The sequence below is a fragment of the Neopelma chrysocephalum genome, unplaced genomic scaffold (assembly GCF_003984885.1).
Source record: "Neopelma chrysocephalum unplaced genomic scaffold, ASM398488v2 Primary Assembly neopelma1_43, whole genome shotgun sequence".
Lineage (NCBI taxonomy): Eukaryota > Metazoa > Chordata > Aves > Passeriformes > Pipridae > Neopelma > Neopelma chrysocephalum.
In genome coordinates, this window is record NW_020897702.1 from 2,702,288 (window position 1) to 2,719,580 (window position 17,293).

At 41.0% G+C, this 17,293-nt stretch overlaps 1 protein-coding gene across 3 annotated transcripts in view; it reads left to right on the plus strand.

The window, feature by feature from the left end:
* The window catches only part of STARD13 (StAR related lipid transfer domain containing 13), a 300,545-nt gene that overhangs the window by 118,102 nt on the left and 165,150 nt on the right, over positions 1 to 17,293 (plus strand). For all 3 annotated transcript variants that reach the window (XM_027677746.1, XM_027677745.1, XM_027677747.1), the window contains one exon: positions 13,089 to 13,122. In XM_027677746.1, coding sequence (XP_027533547.1) covers positions 13,089 to 13,122 — 34 coding nt within the window. The remainder of the gene's footprint in view (positions 1 to 13,088; positions 13,123 to 17,293) is intronic.

Genomic DNA, 17,293 nt, shown 5'->3' on the forward strand with positions numbered 1-17,293 from the left:
CATCCTGCAGCCATGAAACACTGAGAGCGCCACCATCACTCCTCTCAATAATATAATAAAAAAATTACTACTCAAATGTACATCTCAATGCTGAAACAGAATTTAAGCTGTAAAGGTAGAAAGACATCTCAGCATCCAGTTTTCCAGCAGCTGGTCTCACCAAGGTTGTCGACAGATGTGCATTTTGACAGTAGTCCAGAAGCCCAGCCAGAGGACATAGGAAACTGGGATTCCTTTCTTGCATTAATTAGTAGGTTTTGCCCACTGAGAAGCTCTTTTCGAATGTTTCCGTTCTACTTTTTTCCTGGAATATTAGAATACACCAATTAGGAAATACTTTTTAAACAGAAAGCTCAATATTGAGCTTTCTGAGCTCAGATATTGTGTCATGAGTTAGCATTATTTTTAGTTGCCATGATTGTGTGAGTAAAACTGCACAGAAGATAGATGTGGATCAGTAGGTACATCCTTTACTGTGTGGTTTTTCCATTTTCAGATTTGACACAATAATTTTCACTTTAAAAGTTTATTCTTGTTGGACCTGACTTGTAGTTCGTATAAATCAGACCCACCTTGATTTCAGATCAGCTGAAGCAATGATGTTTTTTGTAAATCAGTGCTTTCCAAAAGATGAATAGTGCTTTAAGTCTAACTATAAAAACAAATTTTAAGCAGTGGCCATTAACTCGAATTATGGAACAGAAAACAGAGAAGGATGATACTTGTCTCACAGCGATTAAGGACAACAAGATATTAAAGGTGATAGAAAAATTTCCATTAATTCCAACAGCATTTAGTTGTAGTCCATGATATGCATGTGAGTGGTATAAAAATTACGCAACAAATATTGTCATAAATGTTAAGCAATGCTGTGAAATATTTCTTTTTATTTTGATTGTCTGAAACTTGCCTAATACAACATTTTATAATTACATAATTTTAAGGTCAGTTTATTCAGTTCAGAAATCCTACTGAGCTATGGAGAACAGTAATACTGTGAAGATATTGTGGAGCTTTCCACAAAAGGATCATTGAATATTTTTAGGAAGGTCATGGTGCTTAGCTACCAAAAAAAAAAAAAAAAGAAGGAAAAAAATAAAGGAAGAGAAATTAATTGTTTGTCTGCATTGCAGAGAAGCATAAAACCAGTTCTTCATATAGGAGCACAAGATATGGAGATAATTCTGTGAATATATTTGTTTTGGCTTTCCATAACAGCTGAGAAGTAATACGTGCCAATTTTACAGCTCCTCTGTGGGAGTGTAGTTATTTTATTCTATTTCAGGAAGTGTATCTTTTTTTGCTTTAAAATAGCTTGAGACAGTACTACATGTATTGAAATGAGTTTGAGTCTGCTTTAGGCTATGCAGGAGTGTGTGTGTGTGAGAGAATAAGTGAGAGAGAGAGAGGGGGAGAGAATTTGAGCCAGTCCCTAACAAACCTCTGCTCTCTTCTGTTGTCAGAGAAGGATGCATGCAGGTGACTAAGTATCTCATGATGACTTTTGCCAATGATTTTAAACATGATATCATGCAGAAAAGTCAAGGTCAATGCTTCTCTACAGACATTTTGTGATGTCTGAATGGCAATAAATTATAAGATATGGTTATGGTTGTGGATACCCTAACATCTCTTATTTCTGGCTTTCAGTTAGACTTGTATTTCAGAAGTGATATAGATGCAGAAGTTAGAGACCAAAGTGATTAAGGGTTTTCTCTGGACAGCAGTAATCCAAGAGTCACTGTAGGAGTGGAGATGCTCATGACTAGCTGAAAAAGATCCATTCCTTTGTTCTGTCAGTGCTGTACTGACCTGCTGGAGGTCACAGATTAAGCCAGTAGCACTTTCAGTACATGAGAACACAAATTTATGCTCTCTCAAAACCTCAACAATTTTTGAAGATAAAAAATTAGAAGGGTGGGTGAATCAGAGGCACACATACACATGCACAGACATACATATACATACATACACACATATCTATATGTGTATGTGTCTATATATGTGTGTGTATATTTATTTGGGGAGGGGAAGAGGGGGTGATTATGGTGCATAAGTGTATGTCATAGAGAAGGCTTTCAGCTCCAGTCTCTCCTCACTCCTCTCAGAGTGAGTTGAGTCAAACACAGCCCAACACCCAGTTAGTGTACAAAAGTAAATGGATTGAAGCATATGATTAACATTGAGCATGCCTTGTCTAAATAATTTCAAACCATACATGTCTGCTGCACTACTGCTAATGTGCTTAGTTACATGTGCATGAGGGGTTCTCAACTCCTAACGCAGCATGAGTTCACCCAGCTTTTCTCACCCATGTGTGTAATCTTGGCAGGTAAGGCAAGCAGCTGGGAACACAGAGCTTTGAAGTTATTTAGGTGTTTACATGGCAGTTATCTGAATTGCACCTGGGCACTTGGTGACAATGAACCCCACTGCAAAGGGAAATGTCTAAATGTCTGCTTTTCTATGAAAATATTAACTTTGCAACTGTCACATAAATGCATTCCCCTTTATTTATATGGGTTGAAGAGTTCATTTTGAAAATAAACAGAAGTCAATACACATCACAAATGTTTGGTTTCCTATGGGCTACACGAGAATTTGCAATGGAGTCTGACATGTCTTGTGTGAGTTTGCTGTGGAGGTAGTGAGGTAGATGGCATCATCTTACCTGGTGCTGGCGATACTGAAAGGCATTATATTCATGCTTAGAAAGGGAGAACTATGAAACCTCCCGAAGGGAAAGCATGTCAATTGCGTGGGAAAAGGTTTTTCTTTAAATCTGGCATAAAAGCACTGATAAACAAAGACAAAACCACACAGTAAAAAAAAATTATCACAGATTGAAAAGGATTTACAGCAAGTTTCCCTTACTAAAATGTCCTATACAGACTAAAATCTATAAAGTAATTACAAAGTACAAGCTAATCAGCATGTGTACTTCTCTAAAGAACATCGGCCTTGTTGGGACACTAGAAGAGCAGAAATGCTACCTAACATTTCCCACAGGTGTTCTCAAGGAAGAATACTTCTTCTGTGCACAATTTCTGTAGTTTTCAGTAACTCTTTTGAATGAAATAAATTATTCTTCACTTATCCCTGCTTCACCTTTTACTGAAAAATGACCACACAACAAACCTGTTCTGGTTTTCCTCAAAAAGCCTAAAACATTGACCAAGATTTTAACTGATTGCTAATACATCAGTTTACTGGGAAAAGTGCATTTTTGTTTGAGGTTATATTACAATGATTAGTTTTATTGACTGTGACCTGATGTCCACTTAGAGCCTAGCCATCATGAAACATTTCTGTGGACACTCAATAGTGAAAACAAACAAACTGCTGCTAAAGGCAATCTGAAGTTCATTCTCAGCTAAGTACTGCTCTGGGCCAAGCTAAAATAACACCACAGCTCTAGCCAGAGCTCAGAAGACTTGGTGTTCATGTTCTGCGATGGATTGCTGCTAACTGCTGTTTGCTTTAGCAGTCACTCATTTCCCAGGGCAGGATAGCAGAGTCCCTAGCTCTCATGCCTCTCTTTGTTGTTGTGTGACCTCTTGTACCTTTCCCACTTCATTCTGTCGTTAAAATAGATACAGCACCTCTTCCTACTCAAGAAGGTAAAAATTATAGCAATGTGTGACTCATTGTATTGTTCCAGGATTGTAAAACACAGGGGCTTCTCTCACCTCTCACTTCTATCCATTTCCATTTGGCATTGCTCTTCTTTTTTGTCTTTCTTCCTCCCACCTTTGCCCCATCACATTTCCACCTGACTCCCACACATATGTTGTGACAACTACATTATCTCCAGTTTTTATTCATGTCTTTGTTTGTACAGAAGCATGGCTGGTTATTTTAGCACAGGGCTGAGCACTAATTGATATTTGCACAGTTCTGAGCATGTTGATGTTAGTCCCGCTGCAGAGTCCAGAGTTCAGAATGACTAAGTACTCCTGGGACTTGCTAAAGGTAAAAGCATCATGAACAGGACATTTTTTTATTTTATCAGAACCAAATTTGCTGAAATGTGGCAGAACTGTATCCTGTAAGGAAGTGATCCCAGAGGGTGGGTATTGGGAATTGGACAGGATGAACTTAACATTCAGGACACCATGCGGACCAAACGTGGATACGTGTTCCTCAAACTGTTTTCTTGGCTAAACACTCAAGGTTGCCTTTACTTGCTTTACTCCTAGCTATGCAAGAACATAATACCAAACTGTCAGGTTCTTTTAATTAGATTTAAAAATATTGACTGCTATTAAAGCATATTTAAAAGCACAAAAGTGGGAAGCGCTATGGAGAGTTTGTGTAAGTGAAAGACAAGGGGGGTACATCACCACTTTATATCCTGGATGGAACCAGAGCTGTTTGGCTGCACTGGTCACCTTGAAGGGACAAGGGGCATCTGTTTCTGCAGTGGGACGTCTGTGTTCTATCTCTCAGGTATATCCAGCAGGCCACAAGGGGAAAATAGTGACAACAGATAAGCTGTTCTCCCAGCTGCTTTGGTTAGGACATGGACTTCTGCAAACACAATATAGAATCCCTGGGAATTTAAGAAAATTACCATGGATATGTTACAGCATAGTAACATTCTGGTGTTTTAAATACTTACATCTCTAAATAGTTAGTTCTGGCTGTATTACTTTTCATTTAGATGCAAAGGGTTCTCAGATAATAAATATTAGTATGGTTACGGCTGTTATAGAGATAAGGGAGCAGATGGAGGATAGGCATCTTCTTAATAATTGCAGGCTCCAGCTTATCACTTCTCCTGATTCCAGTATTATTGATCTCGTCCTTCTGTGGGATTTGTGCATCAGTTGCAAACTACTGCAACATTTTTTTTACCATAACATGAATGGTGGTATCTGGGCATACCTGCATATGTGGTATGCCATAGTCAGCAACAAAGAGGCTCTTGTCAACACAGAGGCTTTTTGCTATTCATTAAATAATAGGAAAATTTCCATGTTCAGATTTCAACTAGTTGTACTGGAGCCAAATTTAGGAGGCCACTCTTCAAGACCACAGAACACCAAACATTGTCATGTTATCCCATAGGAGAAATCATAGGAAAAGCAAAGGTAATGTAGAATGGATATCAAAAAACCAAGATTACAGAGTATCAAACAAAGTGCTTGCATCAGAGCAACATGTCAGAGGTAATGGAGCTCTTGTGATGAAAGCAACAAATTAAACAATAGAAACTGTTTTGGGATAAAATTAATGTTTTGCTGCTTTTGTTTCCCATTTGTCAAGATGAGTGCCAGGGCTGGTGCAAGATGAATAGGCATGGCCAGCTGAACCACAGGGATCAATGGCATCTTCCAATCTGATGGCAAAAGGAGCAACTGCATTGGTTTAATATTGTAAAAAATACTGTAGAGGCACACCCTAATGCTCATGTGTTGGAACCAAATACTCCTCAATAAAAATTTGGTTTATAACCCCCAGGGCTGTAATAGGTTGACATTTTGAAATCATATTAGCAGCTGCTGGAAGTAAAAATCTCCCTGGTCTGGTAATCTAATAAATTCTTTTAGTTAAGTATAATAAATTACAGTTATTGAAATGCATGTTCCTTTACCATTAGTCTTGTTTTCTTCTAATTTCACTTTGAACATTGTTAAAATGGTTTTCATTGTTATATATTTTATTATTGCCCTGCTCCACTTATTGTAAACCATTTTCTTCAATATGTCATTGAAAAGCTTTCACTGTAAAATAGTTTCCAGGCAGTTTTCTACTTGATCAAAGCTTTCAAAACTGCAGCCACAAGAAATGTCACATTACTTTCTGGACTTTATCAACAGTACATAGCCAAAATAGATAAAGATGTGTAGCAAACAAAAGAAAGCAATTGAATAAATCTTTTTTTCTATATCAGTGCTTTTTGAACCAGCACTGATCTTGGTGTAAAATTAAATTAAAAAAAAATACTTACAGATAATCACAGAATCAACTAGGTTGGAAAAGACCTGAGATCATCGAGTCCAACCTGTGACCTAACACCACTCTGCTAGACTATGGCACTAAGTGCTACATCCAGTCTCTTCTTAAATACCTCCAGGGACAGTGACTCCACCACCCTGGGCAGTCCATTGCAATGTCCAATCACCCTTTCTGTGAATAACTTCTTCCTAATGTCCAACCTAAACCTCCCCTGGCGCAGCTAAAGACTCTGTCCTTTTGTCCTATTGCTGGTTGCCTGGGAGAAGAGACCGACCCCCACCTGGCTACACTCTCCTTTCAGGTAGTTGTAGATGTTAATTTTATTAGTTGTAGGTTAATTGTAGGTAGTTGTATGTTAATTTTATTTCCATGGCAGGCAGCAGTGGTGGCAGGAACCTCGACGGCACCTCCGGCTCCCCGGTGGGGGCTGCGCTGCCCTCAGGGCACTTCCTGCCACCGCTTCTGCTGCTGCTGGCGCTGCCCAGTGGCACCATGTCTGCGGCTGACACTATGCAGAGGCTGTGGCTGGAGGAGAGCACAACACCGCCCGAGGCCACAGCAGGGTCACCCGTGGGCCCCTCCAGCTGACAGGGGGACAGCAAGGCCCCACTGCGGCTCTGCGGGCTGTTAATGCTCTCGGGGATGTTCCACAGGCTCAAGTCTGGGCTCATGACGTTCCGTCCCATGGAGCTGCACAACATTTATGACTGCAGGACAGGGAAGGAGAGCAGTTAGACCCATAGGATCGCTTGCATCTGGACAAAAGGGAATTATCTTCTCTGCTCACTGCTATTGGGGAACATGCTGATCAACATCACCCTCACCATCCTCCTCCTCCACCTCATCGGGTCCGTCATTGGCGCCATGGTGGCTTCAGTCACTGGGATTCTGCTTCTTGGGGAGATCGCTCCCCATGCATTGTGCTCCCAGCATGGCCTGGCTATGGGTGCAAAAACCATCGTGGTGACAAAGTTCTTCATGCTGCTGATGTTACCTCTGTCCTACCCCATCAGCAAAGTCCTGGACTGCCTCTTGGGCCAGGAGAAACTCATCTGGTGCAACCAGGAGAAGCTGTTCGAGATGCTGAAGGTGACGGAGCCCTACAATGACCTGGTGAAGGACATGGTCTAGGGATCTGTGAACCAAGACAATGGAGGACATGATGATCCCGCTGCCCAACTGCTCCATGCTTGCAGACATCCTCTCCATCTAGGACCCGGTTTTTGTGGACCCTGACAACTGCACCACCCCTCAAACCATTTAAAATAAAGTAAAATGCACTTTAAAAAGAAGTAATTTACCAAACTAAAAGACTAAACTAGGGAAAATAATTTTCAAGTGTTCATTAAGTGTTCTGTAACAGCTGTCCACTATGATTAAATGTGCTTTTATATCTCCAGGCAATATTTACAGTATCTCACCTTTTTAGAATACAACTCAGAATATTAAGTCTAGGGTTTTCAAAAGAAATGTCTCTATCCTCTGAATCCTTCTTGATGCTTGAAACCTCCCGGTAGGTACTGAAAGGCTGCAATGAGGTCTCCCCAGAGCCTTCTCTTCTCCAACTCTCTCAGCCTGTCTTCGTAGAAGTGTTGTTTCAGCCCTTTAATCATCTTTGCAGCCCTCCTCTGGGCTTGTTCCAACAGGTCCACATCTTTTCTGTGCTGGGGACCCCAGAGCTGGATGCAGCACTCCCAGTGTGGTCTCATGAGAGTGGAGTAGAGGGGCAGAATCACCTCCCTTGACCTGCTGGTCACACTTCTTGTTAATGAGCAAGTGGACTTGCTCGACTGCAGACTGGGGAGCTGCTTACTCTACTTTCTTTGACCCCATCAATCATGAATAGTTTGCAGCACAGTAGCTCAAGTTCAATGGAAGAAACTGAGAATTACCCCTTCCTCCTACTTTCTAACATAGTGAGGAGACTAACATGTTGTGATGCAGCAGGTATGAGACAACCTCATACAACCAAGATCTGTCTTCCATGCTACCAGTGACTTCTTTAATAACACTCAGGCTGTATATTAAACATGGTCTCTAATAAGCACCTCTGCAGTGGTTGTATTTTAAAGGAAAATTATGAGCCCTGTTGTCAGCCTTTGAAGATACATCATAAGCATCAAAATCCAGCAACAGTTTCAAGCCTGTACCAAAGATTGGTGCCAAGTCTCTGAGAGGAATCTAATTTCTGACACAGCGGTCTCAGCAGTATTTTCTATGGAATAACTTCAATATTCCCATTATTCTTAGCTGACTAACACACTCTAGGGAACTTGGAAGTGTCATCCAGACTGAAGATCTCATTGCTGGGGCCAGGCAACTTCAAGTTAAGGCTGACATTGCTGAGTGTCATAATATTACTTCCCTTTTTGGGCTGTAGAATTTTATTTTGAAGTGGTAACTAGGATTTTCTCTCCTTCTGTCAACATCTTTCTGAAAGGATCTAATAAACCTGCTAAGCAGATGATGGAGTTTTGCATGTGGATTGCTCGTTTCCTCCTTTAGAACTGTCTATATGTCACTCTAATTAAAATCCTAGCAGTTTATTAAATTGCTAGAATGAAGAACCAGCAGGATTTTCAATCTTTGTACTTTGCAAGACCTTTCCCAGCTCAGAGCGCTTTCCTTCAGTATCAGTGAACCAGTAAGAAGTCATACAGATTTATCCTTTTTCCTCTGAAAGTAGTGTTGTGTTTCAGAGTGGTACTGCTGCTTGTTCACTGCAGAACATAAGCTTACAGAATCCAAAGCCTTTTTTATTAACAGCAGATGTAAAGTAGTCCTGTCCAAATGCCAAGTTTATTTGATAGCAGTGATATTTTTTATACCATATCTATGTTGAATAAATTCTCTGGCTTTTTTTATTAAATATCTAGAAGAGTTATTTGCATGCTGGACATATACACTAATCACCTTTTTTATTTTATTTGGAAGGTATGATTTCCTGAGAGTGAATGATTAGTTTGACAGGTACTCTGAAATGTTGGTGGCAGATATGGGCATATTTGAAATTAGAGCATAAAAGAGCTAATAACTAATAGGGGTTGATGAGGAAGAGGGAAGTAAAAGACTTGCATGCAAAATTATTTTTTTTATTTTCTTTGAAATGGTGTATGATATTATGGGATTGGCTGGCATTCCAGAATCCCTGTGCTGTTGCAAATTAAAATGGTTTTGAAGTTGTTCAAGTCAACCATTTCATAATCATCTTCTGTGTCACAAAAAAGCTTTTATGTGACAATAAGCTTTCTGGGATGTTATTAACTCACTTAATCCAGTTGTTTGATGAGTTCCATGCCCTGATCACTTATAACCATGAAAGATTATGTATACATCAGAGAAACAGGTTTTTGATGAGTATGTTTATTTTCCTTGTTGACTTTGTAATGCTAGTGTTTTGCTTCTACTTTTACTTCCAGTTAATCCAAGGACTTCATTTGAGTAATTTCTTTCCACACAGAACACCTTTCAGGAAAATCACAGAATCACAGAATCATCTAGGTTGGAAAAGACCTCAAAGATCATCAAATCCAACCATTAATCTAACACTGTGAAGTCCACCTCTAAACCATGTCTCTCAGTGCCACATCTGCATCTATATATCTTTTCAATACCTCCAGAGACAGTGACTTCACCTCTTCCCTGGGCAGTCTGTTTCAGTGCTTGGCAACCCTTCCTTCTTAACGTCCAATCAAGACTTCCTCTGGTAGAACTTGAGACCATTTCATGTTCTTTATAAATGCAACATATTCACTTTCCTCCCCACAACAGATCCACAACTTTTCTTCCCCCCGTTGCTCTTTGCCCAAATACACTTTTTCACATTCATGGCTCTGTAAGTGAAGGTGGCTTTAATGGGATTGCTCACACTCTTAAAGGTGTTCCTGGTTTTGGATATCTGCTGAACAGAGACATTATTTTCATTTGGCTTGATGGGATTTAGATTCAGGTAGTTATTTCTAACAAATTCTCTGGGCATCTTGTTCATCTCTACAGGACCCGTAAATTTAACACTGTGTATTGGAATGCTGTTTTTATAGGACAATAAAAATGTGGCTCGGGAACCAGTCCCTTACCAAAGGCCAAGTGGCACAGGGTGTCCCCTTGTCCCCATTGCCGAGGTCATGCTTTTTGACAGCTGGCTTACTCCAAGCAGAGCTCTTCAGAACAGTTTGTAAACAAGCCAGAGCTGCTGAGCCAAGTGGGCAAACCTGGGTGCAGTGCTTTGACCATGCCAATTGGGCCTCATCTTTTATTTAGCAGTGTAGGGGAGCCCTTTGAGCTTCACTTATTTGCAAATTGTCCCTTGAGCAATGCTGACGGTGAACTTGCCTCATTCATAGGACTGGCTCCTCCTGCTCTGATCATAAAGCAGAGGGTAGTACTGCATGGGCAAGCTTTTGGAGACCTTTTCTCACATGGATGAACGTAGGATGCTGAAACATGGGACTGCTAAGTGGGGAGGCATGGACGCAGAATCTAACACATTTCTGGTTTCTGTGTGCTGGTTTACATACTTCAGCAAATAAAACATGGTTATATCAGCAGAGTGTATTTATCTTTGGCTTCTGTTTGGCACTTCAACTTGCAAAATTGTTACAGCTGGAGTTGTAAGCAAATGATTTCTTTATTATTCATAGCAGCAGGTGCTGCAGCCGTCTTTTGGCTAGCATTGTACTCTCTTGGTCCATGGTTTCTATATATTTGATTAGATACTGCCATGCTGTTCAGATGGGTTGCTAGTCCTCCAATAAATGTATTTTGTTACACAATCAGCTTTACAGTGCATTATCATTTCCATAAATCACTTTTAGTTGGCAGCTTTCTGTTGCCACTTGGGATTGTTCCAGCAATAATTTGCATCCTTTTTGTATGGCATCCTAAAAAGAAGTTAACATAGCCTGTGTACGATTTTAATAACTGGTGTCCTTCTGGCAGCACTAGAAGACAGGAACCAGCTATCCATGAAGGACTGACATATTTATTTTTGATTCATGTATCATTTATGTATTCTTCCAGAAGCACTTATCCCAAGATTCATTACAGCAGTTCAGGCATCCACCTCCACCAGACTTGTGCCAGAGTTGGGATGCTAAAAATCAGATGCCTGTCCCCAGCAGGGTGATTAAGAACAACACAACTCTCTGAAGAGTGGAGGGACAATATGATGTGCCACACTCAGAAAGGCATCCCAAAAACCTGGCACACTGATATGGGACCTGTCTGTCCCTTGCCAATTGATACAGCCTGTGACTGAATTTTCCACTTCTCTATGGAAATGAGATGATTTGCCACTAATGAAACCTGATTTGGACTCAGCCACTCATTATTTTCCCATCTAGAAGTGACCACTTCACTTGGTCTCTGCTGGCTAAAGATAGGTTAACTTCAGCTGCTGCTTAGGCAGATCTTTAAATGGAGCAAGAGGCTATTTTTGAATGAAATTGCCTCACAGAAGGGAAAAAACCTGTCGTATAGCTATGCTTTTCGAATTATTAAGAGAGATGCTTAATCAATTCAGTTCAGTGCTTAGAGGAATTTTCCAATATCTCGGGAAAATTCTTCACTAAATAAAAGGTAAATAAAAAACATGTTTTCATAGACAGATTCCTACCAAGGCTGCAGAAGCAATATTGACTGAAGAGATAACAGAGAGCTGTGCATCTGATAGAAAGGTGCAGATGGTTGTCCATATGGGGACAAGCAGATAACAAGAACAGGGAGTGTGTCACTGCAAGGCACAGGAGTGCTGTTTCTTCAGCTGGCTGCAGACTGGGCATTTCATACCTGTGAGTTCACTCATATCTGGAGGAATCAGTTCAACCTTCTGTTTCATTAAAAAAAATAAATAGGTGCAGTTTCACCCATTATGCTAGTTTCGTTTACAGGCTGCATTGCTGAGAGAGTTGATGGATCTATGAAAGGAAAATGAGTAATATTCATTTAATCACTATCAAGAACTATCATTTGGCCACTGAAAGCTATTAAAGAGAAAAGTAATGGACCAAGAGGTGCATCCAAGTGTGGTGTTAATGGTACCCCTTTTATTTAGCGTGGCAGACCCAAAGAAGGGAGGTGAAAAATATTAAAAAAAACAATACGGCAGGTCAGTTTGACCACGACTCTCAGACAGAGGAACCCTCTCCTGGTCACAGATGAACAGGAAACATGACTCTACCACTCTGAGCTGTTCTAGCCACAGTGACGTGTTTCTCACCCATCAGTGGAGCTGCCCACACATCTTGCCAGCAGCCTGTCTGCTCCCTGAGCCCCACCACCACAGTTTCAGGCATGTTCCAGTGTGCTGGACCTCATGTATCCTTGTAGCAAATACTCTTCCTGTGCCAGAGACTGCTTCTAGGCTCACTCACTGCAAGACAGGCAAACCTGGTTTGAGAATGGGTGCAAGGCTGTCCTTAGCCAGCAAAACTAGTGTGGTGGGGTTCAGCTTGGCTGACCACCAGGTGCCCACCCAGCCACTCTATCCCTCCCCTTCCCAGCTGGACAGGGGAGGGAGTAAGGTGGGAAAAGAAAACAACACAAATCGTGGGTTGCGATAAGGCAGTTCATATTTATGCAAAAAAAGAAAGCAAAAGCAGCGTGCACGTGCACAAAGCAGAAACCAGCAGGTAATCTCTACTTCCCATCAGCAGCGATGGTCGGCCACTTCTCTGAGAAGCAGGGCTCCAGCACGCATAACAGTTGTCAGCAGGCAGCCATCATAGACAATGAGTGCCTCCATCCTGCTCCTTGCCTCAGCTTTTATATCTAGGTTGATGTCATATGGTATGGAATATCCTCTTGGTCAGTGTGGGTCAACTGCCTTCTTGTGCCATCTCCCAGGATCTCGCCCTTGACTGAACGTTACCATGCTGTGCTCAGTAGTAGCCAAAACGAGTGTGTTATCAACACTCCTCTAGCTACCAGTGCAGCTGCTATGGGGAAATAAATTCCACCTCAGCCAGACCCACCACAACTAGCTATTCCACATGATTTTGATGAGCTCTGGATTTTATGCCTTGTGTAAGGTGGTGATGCTTAATAATTACATATATTGCCATCCTAAATGTGGGACTTCTTTGAAGGAAAAAATGTACAATTATTAAAGAAAAATCACTTTCTTGCAGATGCTGTTTCAGAAGCCAGGCAAGGAAAAAGCAGGTAAGCCTACATTACTTCTTGAAATGTTCTCAGTGTCTCGTATAACCATGCATGTATTGATGGAGGATCCACAATGATCACTTCTATACTGCTGTTCATGGCCTAGTGGTGTAGGATTTAGGTGGTTCTTAGGAAAGCTGATCATCACCTTTTGACTTAAACCTTGCAAGGTGAGTTCTGAAATAGCAGGGATAAACTCAAGCATTTGTTATTGGTGGCATAGTGGGACTAAAGGTCTTGCCATGGCACTGGGGAGTGTGAGGTGAGTCGAGGTGAGGTGCACTTCAAAGCTTTTTCTGGTTCAGTGATCACACAGCAACTAAATCTGGTGAAGAGGCTCATTACAGAGGAAGATCGTTCAAAAAATTTAACAACCCCCTGGGCCTTGTCCCCAGTGGCAGAGTCAATGCCTGATTTCCCCTTTAGCAGGAGCTCAGTAGCTGGTTAATGCACTTGTCAACATTAAAAGCATTGGTGAATTTTACCATTATGGAGAAATTATTTCGTTTCAGGGAGGCACCAAGATCAGAGCAGTAAGTGGAGCTAAAGACTCAAGATGCCCTGAACCACATGTACATTAACATACACACACACAGATCCTGATTCAGCAAGATACTTAACACACAATTAAACCTGCATTTGACAAAACCAATTAATTGCAACGGGCATAAGAAACTGCTTGGATGATTTGCTTAATTGAGAGTAAATGTCCTTACTAAATTGTAATGAAGCACAATTAAGAAATATAGAGAAAAGAAAATGCTTCACAGAATGTGAGTTACTGGAATTTAATAAGAACCTAACAGTTTTGCAAAAAGAAATGTCCCCAAAGTCTAAGGGAATCCTCATTCCCACAAAAACCTTTGCCAGCTAGAAATATTTCAGTCATAAACCAACTGACCTCTGGAGTCACCCATTTCTGACTGCTGTTTCTGTTTTGTTAATCAATATGTATGCAGTATGTGTCAATTAAAAAGAAAGCAATTGCACTTCAGTGTTGTAATTATCCCTCTGTCCCTAGATGACTTCGCATCTTTATTTTGGCCTGAAGGACTAGATTAAGCCAGTTTGCTCACTCAGTGATTTCTTCTTGCATCTGTCTCTGATCTAAACTGCATCCTCAGTTCATTCCAAGGGCCACCCTTAACTTGCTTAGAATCTGATGAACACAGCCTTTTGCAGCCAATGTCACTGATTCAGTGGCTCTGCTGCCAAATATGGTGGCTTAGCAAAATGCCAGAAACCCTGGCCTAGAAAACTCAGGTCTCCATAGGCAATACCACCTCATGTAGTTAAAATTAAGTCAACAAAACATGAAGGCTGTTGAGTATAGTGTAAATATAAGTATTTTCATTCAAGCTCTGTGCACTTTAACTTTTTCTGCTTTATGAGTTGGATGTGGATTTATTCCATGATGGTATTTGCCAATGAAACACATACCTGTGCTTTTCCAAAGCTAAACAAATTTCATAAGTTCTGAGATTGATTGAGCAATTGCTTTAATTGTGTTCATTGCTTGGACCAAAACCAATCTGTGCCACCGAAGGCTTGCTTTATAAAGAAAAGGAAAACACATCAATGGCACATATATTTTAGTTAAAACTAATTATTTTAGCGGTGCTCCCATTTTATAGTATGATTGATTTTTGAAATGCTTTACTTTTATGACAATATTAATTTTGTCACTGAAAGAGATAAAGTTTTAGCACCCATCTTAACAGTAGAACATGATGGTTAAAGATCTGATGACTGCAGGCATGAAAGAAGAATGACAGGTCATTTTCTGACACAGTTTGGTCATTGAGGTGGAACTTTAATCATAGAAATCCAGCATATGATAGAGCTGGTAATAAATTGATCATTAAAATGCTTCTGACAGAAAATGCCCATTTCTTCAAACAGAACCATTTTACAGGAAAAGGCTATCATCCACTAATTTCTGTTTCAGATTATTTATGTAAAATAGGCACACGTCTCAACATGAGAAGATTTAACAGTTTTCAAAGTGAGACGTTTAGATTTTTATTTGACTTTGAAACTTTTGGCTTTGAAATTTGTTACATTAAAATATTATGAAAAAAAAAGAGAGAACAAGAAAACATGATTTAAATTACAAAAAAGGCCAAATCTATGTCTTGAACTGAGGGAGAAAGGTTCTGTCCAGATTTGCAATTGCTAAACATTTCAGATATTTTCTGTGCTTTCTGCATAAGAAATGTTTTTCTGTTTTGGAATTTCTTGCATGAGAAGAAAACCGTATCTGCCTGTATCAGCCACACAGAGGATACAGTACTCACTGTTCTACGCAAGTTCATTTTCTGCACTGTTTTCCCCTTACATCCTCACTTCTTTCTCATTCCCTTTTGTCATTTCTTCTTCTGACCTCTGTCTTGGGAAAAGCTTTGTCAAACTAGAGCCCTCAAGGGCCAAAAGAGTTATTTCCTGGAGTACTGGTGGGTCAGAGTGGGACAGTACCCTGCCCTCCCCAACCAAACAACACTTCTAACACCATCCTAGAAGGAGCTGGGGATGCACAGGGCAGCTCAGAGCTGCTGCAGCTGGGCTGGGTGCTTCTGCAGCCCTTTCCCCAGGGCTGGGCTGTCCTCAGCTTCTAGTTGCTCTCCATGTAAACCGTTTTTGTTTGTGAGAGGGAAAAAAAATCCCACCTTTTGGACTGCTGTTCTCTCTCTTGCTTGCATCTTATTTGTTTCTTTTTCTTCAAATAAATGCATACTTTGGGGCTTCCCCTACCTGGATTTGCAGAGGGTGCCTCACAATATGTTAAGCAGGATACCTGAAATGTGTCTAAGAAAAGCCACAGCTGTATGGACCACCCTGCCACACCAGGGAACCTCACTGGAAGAATTGCCAGCAGTGTCACTGCATTCTAGCCAGGCCTTCTACTGTTATTTGCAGATGTAATAACACTGTTACTTATATCAGTGCATGTACTGGAATTAATGATGTTCTGACCATTAGAAAAAAAAAATTAAATAATGGTATGATGTGACTCTTGAGGCATGAATTTATTCTGCTTTCTATTTTCTTTAATAGTGACAGGGTGCAGCATGGCTCCCTGGGGACTGGGGGAGGCACCATTCCAGGAACAGAGGTCAGACACAGCTACAGGATGAGGCCTGGGGACAGGGATGGGCCAAGGATGGGGTGGAATGTCAGTCTGCAGGTTGGGTCACATGGCTGGGCAGTGCTGTGGCAGAGAACAGCCCTGCCACAGCATCATGGGGCTGGGTATGGACAGCCCTGGGTTAGGTAGGAGTTCCACGAAGACTTGGAAATTTATATAATTGCACACTACTAGATAAATGCAAAGTTATTACAACTTATACCTAGGTTGCAAGTGTGGTACCCCCACACCCTTTAAGATGTAGTTAGCCAAGTGCAAGAGACAGTAACAAGAGAGGATGAGCAGTTTGGAGTGGGAAAGCTAGTTTTCCCATAGACAGGCTTACCTTTGGCCTGTAGGAATTTGTTTGCTGACTTTCTGTAGAAGCTGTAGACAGGAAGGCAATTCAAACTTGTACTGCTTGTATGTGATGGCATTAATAAGCAAGTGTCATGGATATGTTAAAAAAATCTTATTCTGTGGCTTTACCAAGACCTGTGAAAACAGCAGCTTCATCCACTGAACCCTACTTTCTTTGAGAAGGAATATGGCTATCCTGGTGTTAACTGTGGTTTCAACCACTAAACCATGTTCCTGCTGTCGTTTCAACCACTAAACCATGTTCCTGCTGTCATTAATAGATGATGTCATTAATAGGACTTCCCCAGTCCCATTGCCATGTAACAGACCACTCTGTTCAAGTCATCATCATCAATGCTTTTCTTCTCATACTGCCAGGTACATAACACCAAATGCAGTCTGCACCACCTATCTCTATTCTGCACTTGTAACACAGGACATCCTAATTGTCTGCTATGGCACCCCAGAGAACACCTTGCTGTCCTAGTTAGAACAGCTGGGACCAGCTCATCACTGTGTAGGTGTAACCTAAAACTGTGTATTCTATACCATTCCCTGCCATTTCCCAGAAACTGTTAACAATAGACCATTTACAGCAGCTGCCCAGAGCAGCCTGACCCCTCAGGCTATAACCTGGGTATTAAGAGGCCTGTGAGATAGGAGGATGCTCCTGTCTTCACACCCATT